The 18,128-nt window shown below is 44.3% G+C and overlaps 1 protein-coding gene across 1 annotated transcript in view; it reads left to right on the top strand.

Moving 5' to 3' along the window:
• The window catches only part of KIAA1755 (KIAA1755 ortholog), a 435,570-nt gene that overhangs the window by 189,760 nt on the left and 227,682 nt on the right, over positions 1-18,128 (top strand). Inside the window, exon 9 of the mRNA XM_069652397.1 lies at positions 11,308-11,406. Coding sequence (XP_069508498.1) covers positions 11,308-11,406 — 99 coding nt within the window. The remainder of the gene's footprint in view (positions 1-11,307; positions 11,407-18,128) is intronic.

The raw sequence follows: 18,128 nt of genomic DNA, 5'->3' as shown, positions 1-18,128 counted from the left end.
ACCGGAAAGCACCCCTTGCTGAGGTTCATCACCACCCAACCAATAAGCTCGCAGCATGACATCCCACCAGAACTATGCTGCTGAGATCTTAACCCCTTCCGTCCCAGGCAGCCTTGTTCGTCTGCTTCTCCACCAGCAAAATAGGAAAGCATAGTCCAAGACTACAAAAAACATGCCCGTCCGGTCAAGGCCTCTTGTGCCTATACCACACGATTGATTAGGCAAATACAACCTTTCTTATATGAATCTAATGCTGCCTCCTTTGCTGTTGCCTTGGTCAACTCCAAACTTGACTATGGTAACAGACTGCTGGCAGGTACCTCTAAGTCCAACTTTGACATGCTCCAATTTTCTCAAAATAACGTGGTTCAAGGCCTCTCTAGAAGGAATCACAGTACTGAGGTACACATTTCCCTTCATTGGCTTCCAATTGAACACTGCATCACTCATAAGGTCCTGCCTCTCACTCACAAATGCCTTAACGTTAAAGCGCCAGTCTATCTTCAGGATCAAATTAAGCGTCCGTGTTCCTCTCTCTCACTTCGCTCCAGCAATTCTAACAGACTTGAACCTCCCAGATGTAAGCTGAAGCGCTTTGGTGGCACAGTTTTTGATTCCATTGCCCCTCGCTTGTGGAACTCTCTCCCCACTCTCTTGAAACATTTCTTTTTAATTCAAATGATTAGATATCTGCCTGGTTACTTATGCCCCTCTGGTTTCTGACTCTCCTCTGTCTTGCTGCGCACTGAGGCCTTTGAGCGAGTTGCACTTTATAAAAGTTAGATAACAATAACAAAACGACTCGAGGGTTACACTGCGACCAACTTCAGCTACACCCTCGGGTGTCAGAGGGACATATATAGGTGAGGGGGCCCAGTTTTAGTTGCGACTGAGAGGATAAACATACAATGGTGTTTAAGCCAATGAAAGATTGAGATGCGCCTCATTCAAGCCTCATTGAAGTCCAGGAGTCATCTGTTGCCCAGGTTATAGAGGCAAGCACTCTATGGATGACTGGTCATAATCTAGACAGTGCAGTGGAAATGATTTCCAATATTTGCTTGAATGCATGTCTATTTAACCTCTGCCTTTTGTTCAGAGGAAGAATTTTAATTCTCTAAGCATGGAAATCAACCAGCGGAACCCTAGGATCAGATTAGCCCATTCTGCCCCCCCCCCCATCACTACCCTGACCTGTGGCCACCTGTCATGTAGTAGTAGGCAGGTGGACACCCTTACCTTTCACTGCGATATCAAATTGGAGACCTCATCGATGGGTGCTATTATAAGCCACCGGGACTTAAGAGGATTCAAGAATAGTGCATGGACCCATTCTCACAACAGGCTTTTTGAGTCTGAGGCTGGTAAGCATTGCAGTCGCCACGTTTTCTAGCCCTGCGCATCCTCAAAGCACGCGCCTGCACGGATGTAGCCCGTCATACGTATATTCTTACACCATCAATCAGAGAATAATGCTGCTCCTTAATGGAACTCACTAAGTGTTGCAATGTGTGGGCTGCCCCACTAGTTACCAAGTGCAGGCGTATCAGGTGGACTCACTGTTGAACATCCACAAGACCACAGGATACATCAGTGAACAGACGGTCTGATCATGAGTGGAGCCTCCAAGACGCAGGCAAGAAAGATGTCATGTCATTTCTCAGGGCCACTGTCAAGGGACTTAAATGAGATTTGCCAACCTCTCCACCTGATTGTATAATGGAGACCATGTTGGAGGAAGTAAAGCCATTGAAGCCATTCATGGGGGCGGGGGGCACCAGTGTCAAATTGCAGGCCCTTGATATCAAGCTTCGGTGCTTTGACAAGCGATTTGCAGACACAAAGCAGAGAATAAGCAATTTGGAAGAATCAGTGGGGAGATTACAGAAATTTGAACACGAGGTTGCAACCCTTCAAATGCAATGCAAATGTTACGAAAACAGAGGGAGACGCAACAATCTTCAGGGTTAGGAAGTATAAGAAGGAGAGAGAGATAGAGAGAGAGAGTGTGTGTGAGAGAGAGAGAGCGAGTGTGTGTGAGAGAGAGAGAGAGAGAGATGGCGAGATGGCAGTCGATGGTGAATGCTTTGGGCGGGGAAGGGAGGCGGTGGGGAGGTAAGGGGGCTTGGATGTGACCCCCAGTTTAGGAGTAGGTGGGCTGGGATCTTCTTGCGGTGGTATTGGCAGGTTGAAACCTCCCAGAAGTGTAATATCTCCGCATTCTGAAGGCTGCACAAAATTGTCTGAACTAAATCAGTGCTTTTTGTGTTTGTCCTTACCACATAGAAATATCACATAGACCCTCAGGCATCAAACCTGTTATGCACAGGGTCCAGTGTCTCCCTGACAACAACGCTTCAAATGTGAAGAGTAAGCCACGGGGCATTGCAAGGGCATTTCAAAACTCCTTGCAGCTTCCGGTGTAGTTTAAGTATGCCAAACAGCAATGGCAACTAATATGGAATGGCCTCAAGATAATCCTGGGGGGGGGGGCACTTGGCCCAATGTACAGTGGACAGAAGGAAGCAATGTGTAGCCTTTTTCATCTCTGCTTGATAAATTTTACTGTAAATATCAAGAAACTAACTTTTGAATAGACACAAGACTGAGCACATTTAAGTTGCAATTTTATTTTATTTATTTATGTATGGGCTATGTTTAAAGCGCCTATACAACAAATGGTGTTTCTGGTTTATCTATTTAAAACGCCTCCAACGGCCCATGGGCGTAGGGGTGCACATAAACAGGAGAGACATTATCAATGGTGACAGGACAACAAACAAACCACTGAAGCAGAGCATACGCAATCAAAATCAGTAAAGGCAAAACCTTATGCAAAAAGGTGTTGTGAGATAACTTTTAAACTGATTCAGCGATTTAGTACATCTTAGATCGGGGTGCCAAGTTATTTCACAGAGCCGGGACTGAGTAATCACAGGCCATATGGCCAACATGCTGCAAGCTCAAGCGAGTTCATGGTTCTCATTTTCGTCCAATGAGGGTGGAGGAGAGAGGAGTTGGTGGGATAGTCTGGCATTCTATTGGTAAATCGATGGTGGGGGATTGCATTGGGGCTGACCTCTTAATCTGCGATGGCTTGTTGTGAGTTGTTGTGTTTTGATGAGAGTAGCGTAGAGATGGCTTCAGAAGTGTTGCTTAAGACTCTATTGCCAGGTTCTCATGGTAAAGGATGATGTAAGTTGAACATGTAGCCTTGGTTCGGTTTAATGTTGGAGTGATGATTTATGGATGCAAGTGGTTTGGGGGGTGTACATTCCTACACATTTCCGTAAGCTCCTGTTGTCACAGTAAGCTTTTAAGGTGATACCACTGGGGGTTTGTTGTTTAATTTGTTGGTGTTCTGTCCTATGGTATTTATTATGGTTTGGTTTTGTCCCCATTATCAGAGGAGACTGGGGGAGGTAGTGCGTGAACAACTTGGGCCCTGGGAGGTGCTCTGGGTTTACAGGATTATGTTTAGGTTTCTGCTCACCGTGATTAGGACCAGCTTGGGCCTGTCCATGAGCTGCATATATGATTGGATTGTTCACGCTGATTAGGTATTGGCTGGGATGGTGTGACTGGGTATGTTGTTGTTTGCCCTCCCACTTGTGCTTTTGTCATGTCCAGTCCATTCTCAGGGTGCTATTATTGGGTTTTATTGAGGTTGGAGGAGCCAGGAGGGGTATAAACAAGTCATGGGATACTCCTGGGCAGGAAGGCGAAGTAATTGTGCTGGAATAGTTTTCTTCAGTCCCCATGATTAAGGTAATTTCCTGGGACTTCAAATGATTTAGGAGCCCAATTAAGAGGCAGAAGCTGTTGACTCATTAGCAGAAACTTGGCACTTCGATAGCTTTTTTTCTGTATACGCACCGATCTAGATAAGAGGCAGCCAAATTGAAGAGGTAGTAAGTGTGGACATGCAAGGAGTCATAACGATTTGAATCTCCAAAGGCATAATTTTGTCAAATGTGGTGGTCATGGAAAATACTGAGTGAAGCTAGGTTTTGGTTGAAGTGCAGCACAAGAGAATCCTAATCGGGTTGTTAAAAATGTATTGGCCCACCCAGTGTAACCAATCATTTTGGAACTCATTTCGGGCGACTTTGCTCAAGAAGAATTTCACTTACATGATAAGTGGACAGAAAATGTATCTAAGATAAGGTATTTACAAAATGCTGAAGGTTAGTTCAGCGCTCACGGAGGCTCGATCTGTGATGGCTGTGTGATCCATTGGGGTGAGGATTCCCTTCTTCTCCCTGGTGCATATCTCGCGGTCCAGGATTGACCACATGTATGTAACGAGGCAACTGCGATAGTCCCTAGCAGAATCTCAGACCAGGCATCAGTCATCATGACAATTGAGTGGGGAGGCAAAAAGGAACCAACTGGGAGATGGTTGTTAAACCCTGACCTCTTGAAACTGAAAGAGCTACACGCATACATTGTTATGTTTCTTGAGAAGATTTTCAGACAGAACAATGCCAGAGAGGTGGATTTCTTCATTATGTCAGAGTCTTATAAGTGGGCTTTGCGGGTCCATGTCATGTCTCTGGTAGCACAAAGGTTCAAAGCACTGTTGACGGAGAAGTTTGAGTCCACAAGTGCTATTAAACTTTTCGAATTAGTCAATCTAAAGGATGCCAGTGAGGCAAACCTGAAGGCCCAATGAAAGCCAGAGTGGAGTTTAACAGTAAGTGTACAGTAAAGGAGGGCACACACCATCCTACGATGAGGGCTAATGTATATGGGGTAAAGGCTGGAATGGTTTGTTTTGCTCTTGAGCTGGGTGAAGCAAGGTTTAATATCTCTCTTCAGAAACAAAATGTGCATGGGTAGTCTAGGCAGTCAACTTCATTTCCAAGCGGTGTGGTGATAAGCATGATCTTGCCACTGTCCGATGCTCTTACATAATGTAATATCAGCCAATTAATTACTTATAACCGGACCACTCAGAATACTAAGGTAGTCTCTTCAAGACTTGACTCTATCCCTTCCTGAGGAAACTCTGTGATGGACAGGACTGTAAATACATAGATGTGTTTCATATGGAAGTATGCATGATTATTACAGTGAAGCTGAATGTCTATCCTGAATGCAAAACATTTCAACATCATAACCTTACCATGTGCATTCTTTTCTGAAGAAAGTTATTAAATCTTGTTCTTTCCTGCACAAGAGCAAAATACACTATTCCAGATTTTACAATACACAGGGTCTTTACATTAAAGCTGCATTGGTTTTGTGCCTCATATGTTGACACCACAAGATGCATCTAATTTTGGGATTGCTAGTCAACCTATTCCAATTACTGTCCTTGAATATTGATATAAATGTGTATGGGGGCAATATCAGTGCAGGGAGGTCATTGGCAGGATATTTAAAATGTCAAAAGTAAAGGTCCAACATTATCTATATCAAGGCAGGGAAGGAAATGACAACAAGGGGCAGAAAGATTGCAGATTTGTTCACCAGGTTTTATAAGGAGCTGTGCTACTCTGCATATTGCTCAACGAATAGAAGGAAAGGTTGGCATGAGACTTTGGAAAGGGGGACCCATTCACATTGGATGAGGTATTATTGGAAGCCATCACAAAGGTTAAAAATAGTAATGCCCATCCTTACCCTGTGCATGCTTTTGGTTGTATGGGGGTTTGGGGGCGGAATTGGGGATATTTACAAATGCAGTTATTGTCATTAGTCCTAAAGATGGCAAAAACCTGACCACTCCAAAAATGGTAGACCAAACTCCTTAATATTTACAAAAAGATACAGTGAGCTAAAACGTGGTTGTATACCTTCCTGAGAGGGAAACCTTGCATAGAACATGTAATTTGAATGTTCGTTCTCAGTAGAGGGGCTCCCACAATTGTGCACAATTTTGTAATTCTTGGGGTTTAACCCTAAACTGCCCATGATAATTCAGACGTGGACCCCTTGCTCACTGTGCTTAGAGAGGCACAGATTCACCTCACTGAGGCGACACAAGAAGGCCAAAACACGTGTCTGGGGTTGCTGTTGGTATTCTTGTTTAGAGGAGAATTGCCTAGCATTTCGGTGCTGGACTGCCCTGGTGGGTTCGAGTTGACTGATATGCAAATGGATACTTCTCCTCTGTGAAAGGTACAGTGAGCTAAACATGGTTTAGACCCTTCTGAGTGGGAAGCTTCCATAGAACAGGTTATTTGAACAGTGTTCATTCTCAGTAGAAGGGCTCCCACAATTAAGTACACATTCCTTAATAAGCACAAGATATTTGCAAAGATGTGAGCTTGTACACTGGAGACAGCTCTGCCATCCAGGATACATGTGGACACAATTGGGTTCTAAAGGCTTTTCTGTGACATCTTGGGGCTGCTAGGGGTCTCTCTGTGTCCTTGGGCGGCCATTGCTCTGAATGCGGAGAAGGCTTTTGATCGAGTGGGATGGCATTTCTTAAGGGCAATTTCTAGGTGGCATGGATGCACTCAGGGTTTTTGCAGGATACACTCAGCTTCGGGCAGTCATTAAGCCTCTTATTAGAGGAAAATGTGGGCAGGGAGATTTTGAAGGCAAAGGTGATCCAGAGTTGGTGCCACGAGAAAATTGTCTCTTGGGCAGCCAGAGGTAGTAAATTAGAACAAAGTAAATGCAAAAATCTAGTGTCCGTTGAATGGCAAATGTTATTTCCTGATTTTGGAGCATATATGGGACAAGATGAGGTTTAAAGTACATGGGCATCACTGATCGCTGTCACACAACCTGTGTTTCTGATGTACAAAAGGCTTTGTGTTTAGTCTCATCATTGTGTGATTATAAGGATGGAGTTGTGCCCAGATATTGCTCATGCTCGTGAGACACAACTACTCTAAAGCATATACTATGGGATTGAGCCTCCCTGGTGAGCATATGGCCCTTTGGGTATCGTGCATGCCAGGGATGGGAATGCAGACACCAAATAATAGAACCAACTCAGGAAGATGGCAAAGGTGCTGTTTTAATAACAATTATCTAAAACAGGGAGTTATAACAGACATCAACGGACGTTCGTTCGAGCCCTCAGTGCATTTATCATAAAAACACATTTATATACTAAGAATTCATCAGAGGTGACGTCATACCACGTGGCAAATGAGAAACACCTACGAGGGTTGTGATACGTTCAAGAGTAACATCTAAGTATACTTTTTATATGGGCTTAGATTGTGATAGGCTATCAACTGTCAGGTGGACAACTTATGCCTACTTCTAAAACATGTAATCTTCAATATTATTAAGTACACAGTATATCATTTGGTCTTCAAACTATAAGGCCCTTTGTTATATGGCCCTCTATAATTGGTTGGCATGCTCGTACCATGTCTGGAACATCTGGTTCACTAAGCAGCATGTAAACTCAGACCCAGGTGCCAGGAGGTGGACTTGACTTTACCTCTCCACCCAATTAGCCCAACATCTCTCATCACCCAAGCCTTCTGCCATGAAGATTGTCTTTGAACTTGGCCTTGCAAAGTATTTTTGTGTGTGGGAATATATGGGAGTGTGAGCATGCACTATCGTTGTTCTAGAAATCCACGACCAACTCTATTTCCATCCTTGGCTCATGTGACAGGAGACCACGATTTGGTCCATTTTTCGGCATGTAAATGTCTTAAATGAATAAAACTTGGCACACTTGGTGTTCTTTCTTTCCACCTTAACAAGAGAGTATTCAGCTTCACATGATTACTGCCTTCAAGAATAGATAACCGGTCTTGGCTGCTTCAGCTTTGTTACCAGGCCAGACAGCCTCACGATCTCAGCTTATTTCTTGCTGCAACAGTTCTCGGCCTTGCCTCTCCTTGTGTCTAGGCTTACTAACTTCATGACAACAATGTCCAGTTTCTATACAATGGCGGCTTCACCTGCAGGCTATTCACTACATATAGCCAGCTTCCAGGATTACTTAAACTACTTGCTTTACAGCATCTGTACAGTTATTGAATGGCTTGCATCTTGTGCAGTGCTTCGCACACGTGCAATCTTCTTTTCGCATTTGAAAGGTTACTTGATTCTTAACTTCATCAATAGTTTCTGTAAGATCCATGGATTCTCTTCAGCCAGTATTCTCAGTGTGTCATGCTCGTCTCTTGTGACGTCACCAGCTTCTCTTTCACTCTTTTTCATATTCCTTCAGGGATTTCCTCCCTCAGATTGTCATCTCTTCAGGGATACATTTGATAGGGCTTTCTCAGAGGGTATCTTCTTTCGAATACTCGCCGTGGTATGGTCATAACTGCTGGTGTCAGGCATAGCATGATCTCATGCTCCCAACATATAGGAGGTAGTGCGGCGGGATTTCCTGCAGAGGCATGTAGCTGCTCCTCGACACCGGTCTGACAATTCTGGAACCAGGGTACATCAGGCTTACTCCACAAGTAACATGATTCTAGGGCAAGTGGGCTTGCAAGGTGGAATGGTTTAGTGTGAGTACATGTTTCAGTGGATCAAGTAATAAGTGTCATAACATCTTCATGAAACGCAGGAGAGAACGCAAAGTGTTGCACATGTTTAAATGTAAGTGTGTGATACACACAGACTGGATCTTGTTTTATATCTCCTGGTGTGTACCACGGAGTAGTATGTTTTCTCATGTTGGTTTACAATTCTGCGACCTCAAGGAAGGATGGCCTGACACGTCCTTGTAGATACATAAGATGGATCTTTCAAGATTTCCTTGCTGAGATTTCTCCTCCGGTGATATCCACAAAACTTTTCTGCTCCAACCTACAAACTCCCATGACTCTAACACCCATCTCCCTAATCAGACTGTCAGAGTTTGTTTGATCAACATATACTGTCTGTAAAGCTATTGGTCGGTTTTCTATCTGTAAGCATGGATGAGCTACCTTGCCCTAATTTCTACTGGTCTCTTTGTTATGATATGATATGATATTTTATTTATATCGCGCCCATACACAGGTGTTTCAGAGCGCGACCAGGCAACGTGAGGGGGAGCAGGGGAGAAAACAAAAACAAACGATCTTACTAGGCCCAGGGACATTGAGAACGTGCAAGTGCATGGGAAAGGAAAAGGGGGAAAGTGCAACAGAAAAGGGAGTGGGGCAAGAAGTGCAAGGCATAGGATAAATAATAAGTTAGTGGATAAATAAGTGAATAAAAAAAGGTGAAAGAGCAGTGATTAGTGCAGCCAGGGAAGGGTGCAGTGCAGGGCAAGTCAGATAGTGTAGCATCTGATAAGTGCAGGAGAGGAGTGGGGGGACCTGTGAGGGTACAGATAACAGGCCCCGGTGCAGGGGTGGCCGGGAGGCAGTGCCGGAGGGTATCCGGGAGGGCAGGTAACTGAACCAAGGCGGCCCCTTTGGCAGGTGAGGCAGTGCTGAGAAGAGAAGGCAGATCAGCAGGGAAGGAGAGTGGCAAAGGCAGATACGAAGAGAAAGGTCTTAAGGAGCTTCCGGAATCGTAGATGGTTTTCCTCCAGTTTCAGGGTGGCAGGGAGGCCGTTCCAAAGGGAGGCTACGGCCGAGGACAGAGATCTGCCCCTTGCACGTTTCTTAGAAAAGCGGCTGACCCTGAGGGAGTTTGAAGTAGAGGAGCGAAGGGCTCGAGAGGGGAGGTATTTACGTAGGGATAGTTGAAGGTATTTTGGACCCAGGCCCCAGAAAGCCTTGTGGACAATGCAAAGTGTTTTAAATTGAATCCTTGCGTCCACTGGGAGCCAATGGAGGAATTTCAGTGCTGGAGAGATACGATCCCAGGGCTTGAGGCCAAGGACAGGTCTTGCAGTTCTGTTCTGGATTAGCTGTAGAGGGCGGAGGGTGGAGGCAGGTAGCTTTAGAAAGAGGCTGTTACAGTAGTATAGCTTAGAGAGAATCAGAGCTTGGGAGACAGTGAGCTTCTGTGGGAAGGAGAGGAAGGGAAAGGTACCTCTGAGCAGGTGTAGCAAGAAGTTAGACTTTTTTGAGACTTCAGAGATGTGTGAGGAGAAGGAAAGTGTGGAATCAAAGATGACCCCGAGGTTCTTTGCTTCGCAGGTAGGTGCAGGAGGAGGGCCGAGGGCGGCAGGCCAGAGAGTAAGGGGGAAGGAAGGAGGGGGTGTGCCAATGAGGAGGATCTCAGTTTTATTTGCATTTAAACAGAGATCGTTGGCGGCACACCAATTTTGAATGGCGATTAGACAGTCAGAGATGATGGAGGGAGAGGAGGTGGCAGAGGGAAGCCTGAAAATGAGTTGTGTGTCATCAGCATAGCATTGGAAGTTGCAGCAGAAGATGGAAATGCAGTAGGCAAGGGTTGACAAGTATTGATTGAAAAGCCAGGGTGAGAGATTAGACCCCTGAGGAACACCACAGGTAGAGAGGGAGATAGAGGAGAGGAAGGACCCAAGTTGTACCTGGGAAGGTCGATCAGAGAGAAAGGAGGTAAGCCAAGCCAGAATTACTCAGTTACTCCTTGAATCTCCAGGTTACTTCCTACTGGTGGCTTGGACATTCGAAAGTGCTGGATATGTGGATGTTTCTGTTGTCGTCTTCTACTCTTCCCTGTATTTGGTGTTTGTCGGATGTATGCGCCTTTGTGGATGACCATTTATGATTCTTAATGCAATCTCATACAAGAATCCTTAGACCCGCTTCCTGATACTGCTTTGATATAGAAGGTCCAAAGGGGGGCGGTTTTCCAATGCATCTTGAGTTCGGAAAGCAGATTTCTTTGCATTAAGGGCAATAATTTTACTTGACACTGACCTGGAACTTCGAGATCAAATGCACGAGGATGGTGAGTGGTTGGGTTTGTGTTCACATGTTCTACCATCAATCAGGATGTGAGGTCTGTTTTGCAACGTTATGATGCGTTACATAACTTGCCATTCTAGATTTTCTCTGATCAAATAACTGAAAGTATGTGATTAAATGTATGTTATGGGTACTGTTTGCTATGTTATGTTTTATAGAAGATTGTGTATTTTCACACCAGCTAGTTGGCCAGCAGAGAATGTGTGGGCAATGTGTTTTCTATTGATCTTGAACTCTCCCTTTCCTTTAACCCGTTCATTGACATTCCCCACCCCAATAAACGTAGACTGCCAGGATTATAATGATTCCCATGGACAATCGGGGTGCACATATATTTCCATAAGCCAAACATGACAGTTGCTTTCGAGCATATGTATAGGAACTCAGATCGCAAAAAGGAAACGTTATTGATCCCCTTCCTCCCAGCATGACTGTTTAGGGTGTCACTTCTTCGCCCCCTCCTTTTATTTCACCTATGCCAGCAGATCTCAGCCTTTCTACTCTTGAAGCATATTTTTTATTTCTGTCACAGAAGTTGGACCCTTTTGTCGAGGATCTGAAGAAAGCAGCCGACTCTCTGCAGGGCTCTATCCGGGAAGTAGAACAAAGTAATATCCTGGCCGACCAGCAGGTATGGAAAGACACGGGCAATGTACCAGAGGGTAGGCATAAATGGAGTTAGCAATCTGTTGAAATATGCACCTCTAGAGTGATATTCCGGAAAATAGCATTGTGGACCCTGGGCAATGTCATTGGAAATGTGGGGACATAGAATGAGTAATGCCGAATTGTGTATTAATTCGCGACACTCCAACAGAGACCTTTAGTTGTGTATGTGAGGAAATCGACTGTCTTTAAATAGGGCAATGCACTGGAGGAGAGCTGGCCACCGAGTGCCTGTTTACACCAGTTCAGTGTATTAAGTGGACTAGGCGGACCCCAGGAGGAATTTCAAAGTAATGTATAGACGTGACCCAGTGGGAGACCACAGGCAAATGTCCCTCCTCTTCTTCCTTGACAGGAAGCCCCAGCACTTAGTTCTACCCAAACCAGGGCTTAGCCTTGTTCTTATGGAGAGGCGGGTTGTAGTTTAGTGAGGTGGAGAAGGGCAGAAGACATTAGAGGGGGGCCAAGGGGCCCTAAGATCCTTGAGACACTCACAAATCACATTATGGGAGGAAGGGAGTCGGGGGGATAGAATGATTCTCTGCCATGTTCCTAATGGTTGCTTACCACCCATCTAGGCACGTTATTCAATGCCTGTGGAGTTGGGGTGCTGGTGGAGAAGGAAAGAAGTTGTTGGTAAAGGCAGAAGGGTGGTATTGCCTGTTTCCTGCTATGGTTTCAGTCCCCTAATGCAGGCTTCCAGTGTCTATTGCAGTGGCGACTGAGAGGAGATATTCTCAGCTAATCCCTATGCTTTCCACTGAGTCGTAGCAGAAAGGAGCCATTTTCTGCATCCATCCATTTAGAATGAGATGGAGACCCCAAACATACTCTACGCAGGCCACTGGCAAAACTATCAGAAGGTTTTTGATATTGGCCTGATTCGGAATTAGAAGTGAAGTTTCCAACTCATATCAAATCACTGTCCATCACTGTGGCGATCAGGTTCACTTAGGTGCAATATAGGAGTCAAGGAATTGATTGATTAATAATTGATTGATTCATTCATCTCCACATTCCCACTGTGAGACTTAATGGAAGAAACGGGGTTGAGGGATTTTTTCCACCCAGGCTATTGATCGGGATGAGGCACATGCATCATCCCTGTTTGTCCCCTTTGTCTGTCCTGTGGACAGATCACACACTATGTACCTTATTCTTTCATGAACTGCCTTCTAAATGCCCATTGCTAGCCCAGAGCTTGCGGCCCCATTGCTAGCCCGGAGCTCGCGGGGCACATTGCTAGCCCAGATCTTGCGGGGCACATTGCTAGCCCAGAGCTTGCGGGACACATTGCTATTCCAGAGCTCGTGGGGCACATTGCTAGCCCAGAGTTCGCGGGGCACATTGCTAGCCCAGAGTTCGCGGGGCACATTGCTAGCCCAGAGCTTGCGACCACATTGTTAGCCCAGAGCTTGCGGGGCACATTGCTAGCCCAGAGCTCGCGGGGCACATTGCTAGCCCAGAGCTCACGGGGCACATTGCTAGCCCAGATCTCGCGGGGCACATTGCTAGTCCAGAGCTCACGGGACACATTGCTAGCCCAGAGCTAGCGGGGCACATTGCTAGCCCAGAGCACGCGGGGCACATTGCTAGCCCAGAGCTTGCGGCCCCATTGCTAGCCCAGAGCTTGCGGCCCCATTGCTAGCCCAGAGCTCGTGGGGCACATTGCTAGTCCAGAGCTTGTGGCTCCATTGCTAGTCCAGAGCTTGCGGGGCACATTGCTAGCCCAGAGCTCGCAGGGCACATTGCTAGCCCAGAGCTCGCAGGGCACATTGCTAGCCCAGAGCTCGCGGGGCACATTGCTAGCCCAGACCTCGCGGGGCACATTGCTAGTCCAGAGCTCGCGGGACACATTGCTAGCCCAGAGCTCGCAGGGCACATTGCTAGCCCAGAGCTGCATTCAGAAGGCTGCTCATTAAACTATCGACATATTCCCTCGATATCACATGATTGGCAGTTAGTGATTCCAAGATCCTTTCACTTGAAATTCATTTATCTTGTGTTCATAAAAAGCCTGAATACGTCTGAGATTCAAAGACCTCCTCCCCCACCTTAGTTTTAACGTGAAACACATTACAAAATGCTATCAACTGTCAGGACCCAAACCCTCACTGATTGCCTGGTTTGTCTGTCGCCTCTTCACTTTATCTCCGGAATTATTCCTGCGTCTAAACCCTCATGTTCCCTGGTCTTTGTCAGACCTTTTTAGGCTTCAGTTACCGACTTCTCTCTCTCTCTGGGGGAGTGGCACTTCCAACTGCCCCTGTCTATAGATATACTGAGGTCCACATGTATTTTATTTCTTCATGAGGTTTTCTATCATATTATTCTACTCCGTCAGTTACATAGTCCACACTTGTTTTGTTGTCATTGGGTTCCATTGGCCCATTCATACACTTTACAACAATTGAAAGTTATAATTTCTTGCTACGATGTTACTGCAGTTAAATATGATGAAGTCCTATTTCACTGTGGTGACGTCATACACCCGCACACAGACCTGTTACTACTGTCCCCGGTTCAAACACTCGGCAGGTTCTTCCATAGAAGCCTGCCATCATGCAAGACACGCTGAAACAGTAGGTGATGACCTCTTAGAGGAAAGGACTCTACATGTCCTCCAAGACAGTTGGATGGATTAATAGACACCCATATACAACCTAAAATTGTGTAAGGATGCCTGTAAACCAAGTAGAAATATTCCACTTTTGGGTTCAGAGCCACATCATAGCCCACTCTTGCTTAGCTCTCGAATACCGAATGGGACTCCAATCTCCTCAGCGCGAATATTCCCCATAGTTGATAGTCACCCATGTACAATTATGCTTGTTGGCATTGCTTCCATTTGAAGCCATGAGCAACTATTTCCCTTTCTGCACGCGGTTCTCTCCTCCTGTGACATCATGGCAGACTATTTTGGTATTAATAGTCAATTGCTATGTTGCAGGAGGATTTAGAATTTTCGTAGCCACGTATTATTTTTTTTCTTTTTATGTTGCCATGAGGTGAGGGCAGGAGGGAATTTAGGTCTTTATGATGAGTTTGGTGATACAGTAAAAAAGTGACAGTAATGGAATTAATGCCTCTTCTCCATACTACCAAATTCCTACTTTGGCAGAATTGTGGAGGAAAAACACAGTTCTTTTTCTGCACATTAGCACCAATTAAAAGAGGATTTACCACATGCGAATTATCACCTCTGGTAAATGTTCCTTATCCCTGATAGAGTCCAATGGTCACCATAAATAGGGTTTAATATTGCCATTTCAGCAATCCTAATCTGGAACCTTTACCCTGATTATGGATGGTAAATATGGTAAATGAATTTGGTGGTATTTCCATGGGCAAAGTACCAAACTCAAAATGAGACCCTATGTATTTTGAATTTTGTTTATCGTCTCCACTCTTCCGCCTACAATGCCGGTCCATAAGCTGGAAAATAGGTACATGGGGGGCCACACACCACATAAAATGATGGAGGGTTTGCTTGCAACTATTGGTGTATTCTACCTCAGTGTTGCGAGTGGCATCCTAGACATTGCTCTCGTGATCTATTAAATTTACTTGGATCCTCTTGATGGAAAATATTCCTGTAGTTGATAGCTACCCATCTATCATACTACAGTCTTTTTTTTATTGTTACATGGTTAAAAAATTTAACCTTCCACAACATTACAATTTCCAATATCAAAAACAACATATATAATATGATAGGTTATTTTTAACATGCTTGATACCCAGAAGTTTCTAAGTGCGGTCCTGGGGATCAAACCTGTGTTGCTGCATGTTGTTTTGCTTCCAAGTCGAGCACGTTCCCCCTGAGCTATCCTCCCGAGACAATTTACAAATTATTTGATACAATAATTCATCAGGCACATGACAATTTAAAATGACGTAAATATTTCATAAGACCTCATTGGGCTAAATTCATAATGTACGCATTGCTAGACCTGATCAAACCACCGAATTCCAAAACAGGTCACTATACTACATATAGTTTCCTTACTTACACCGATCAAGCCACGCCCGACCCATCTTAGTCCACCCAGTCAGATCAAATAGTTGTTCTTGTCCCTTATCCATGCACTTCCTTTAAATATCACTAAAAGCACTTCCCGGTTCTTGACCAGCCAATTACTAGCAACCTGAGTAACTAGGTTTAGAAATGAGGACTGTGCTCCAGTATTGCTTGCAATGGATCCCATCTTCTATCCTGGAGTAAATTCCTGAGAATCAGCATGCTGTGATGGCCTGGCCGGGCACGGGAATGATTTTGTCTACAGCCATCCATAAAACAGTTTACATTGATAGGCAGTTCTCTTGGCTTTCAGGCAACTAACTGCCAAAAGGTCTCACGCCAAGTGATGTGCTGCTCTCCAGGCCAGTCCGGTTCTTGTCTGTGCTATTAACCATGCCCTGTAGTTTTTCACTTACAATGCTATCACTGCTGTCAATGTTAGAAAAATCAGTATAACATGCAGGTCACAATTGGCCAATCAACATCATGAAGCGACTGACTCCCAAACACCTTTCTGGGAAATTGTCTCGTAAACCATTGATCAGTAGCGTACAGCTTTTTTAAACATTTTTGTATTATTATTAAAATGATTTAGTTTGATTACAAACTTTACATTGTGTATCATACAAAAATAATTAATTTCCTTGTTCCTTTCTCCAAAAAGTAATTATGAATTAAGAAAGTCTCTTCAGGAAGTTATTTCTTAAACATTCGGTATCTTCTGTTTCTTCCTCCTTCTCTTACGTCTGTCCAGATTCTTCTTCTTATCTTTATTTTCTGCTGCTAACAGTCATGATTGTTTGCCAAAACTGAAGTACTCTATATGTGAGCGAGTTATTGTTACCTAGGACTATCTGTTCCCAGCGTTCATCGCGATCCATTTGTCTATCTTCTTGCGGGAGCATGTTTGCAAATATTTGTCTTTTCTCTGTCACTGCCGGGCATTCCAAGATATGATGGAAGAGTGTTTCTCTTTCTCCAGCTGTTTACAGAATCTGCAGAAGGCTTCTTCGGCAGTCACTTGTTTTCGATTTCATGAGATATTCACGTGTGGGGAGAACGTTCAGTTTTGGTCTTAAAAACATATCTCTCATGTGTCGATCTGGAAACAGTAACAAATAGTGTGCCAGTTGGTTCAGTGTTCTTGCTTCGATATTTGAGTTATAATGTCCATCTGATATTGTGCTTTTTTAGCTATGTGCTGATCCAATCATTGCATTGGATTTGTTCTTTACTTTCAGCCGTCGATTAATTACCATTTCGCTAGTTGCTTCAGCATTCTGCAGTAGTTGTATACATGTTTCTTTCCATGTTTTTATCACAACATCATTTGATGTATTCGACTTATGTTTGTTTGTTTGTTTGTTTTATTACTTATATTGCGCACCAAAACCAAGGGTATTAGGACGCATTGCATAAGACATCTTACAGCTTAGTTACATAAACAGCTTAGTTACAAAAGCAATTTAAATACACGAATGGAACAATAATTATACAAGCAGAACAACTCAATATCGTATATACATGTAGTGCCAAAGGTAGGCACAAGTAGGCACTAAGAAGGAGCCCTACAAATCCTTGTGGGTCAAGGGGTTAGTAAATGTATGTAGGTGGCAGGACAGGGTGGAAAGCCAGGGTAGTCCTAGTTGCACGAAGATCCTGTGGGTCAATAAGAAGGTAAAGTATACAAATATACAATAAGGCCTTTCTGGGTAGCAAGGAGGAACAATCAGGTAGGTATAGGGCCTGTCCTTAATAGTCCTGATCTTTAATCCACCCTATGAGGTTCTGTCGGAATGGAAGGTAGGGTTGATCTGACCGCAGAGAGTGAGGTAGGGAGTTCCAAAGTTATCAGGAAGGATGTCAATTGAAGGAATAGCATCGTCTATGAGTGTTTTTCTATATAAGTCCACATGTTTCCAGTTGACTACTGATTCCAATGATTCTATAGCTAGCTCAAATCTAATTCGTGGCATTGGATAAGACGCGGGCAAAGACAGTATTTTCCTCCAGAAAATGCCTTCTATTATGTTCCAAGTTTGCCGAGGTATATTAAGCATTGTTTCACTCCACATGTCAAGATTTCAGCTTTATAAATGTATCTGAGCAACACCCGCCGACTGGCAACTCACCATATGGCATTGCAAGGGATCAGAGGCTTGTTTCACTGTTTTGTTTCCTTTAGAGTGTCTTTATGTGAAGCAGCGAGATGTTCATTGAAGGCTCTATCGCCCCTCCAAGAAGCATGTTATGCAAGGGTTTACACTGCTACAAATATCCCCATGACACATCTTTGCTGTCACTGTTGCATGGTGACATGTTAAACGTGCCATGCACTCTCCACAAGGACAACTTATGTACTGTTTTGTATGCTCCAATCACTGACCAACGTAGATGTTTCTTTAAAATGTAACATTATTATTGTATCCTGGAGCATACAAATATCTTTGTGTTGGGGCAACAAGACACAAACTATGAACATTCTATTGTAATGTATTTTAGTTTGTCCAAGCAAGCTTCCTCGATTCTTTTGTTCTAGCAAGCTTCCTTGATGCTGGTGTGTTGGGGAGGGAGCTACATTTTAGAAGCGACACTCGAAAGCTGCGAATAACTTGGATTCCTGCAAATTCCCTGTTGGAGTGTAGGGCGGAGTGAGCACAGGTTAT

The sequence above is a fragment of the Ambystoma mexicanum genome, chromosome 3p (genome assembly GCF_040938575.1).
Source record: "Ambystoma mexicanum isolate Mex_15411 chromosome 3p, UKY_AmexF1_1, whole genome shotgun sequence".
Lineage (NCBI taxonomy): Eukaryota > Metazoa > Chordata > Amphibia > Caudata > Ambystomatidae > Ambystoma > Ambystoma mexicanum.
This window is presented reverse-complemented; position numbering and strand designations above follow the sequence as displayed.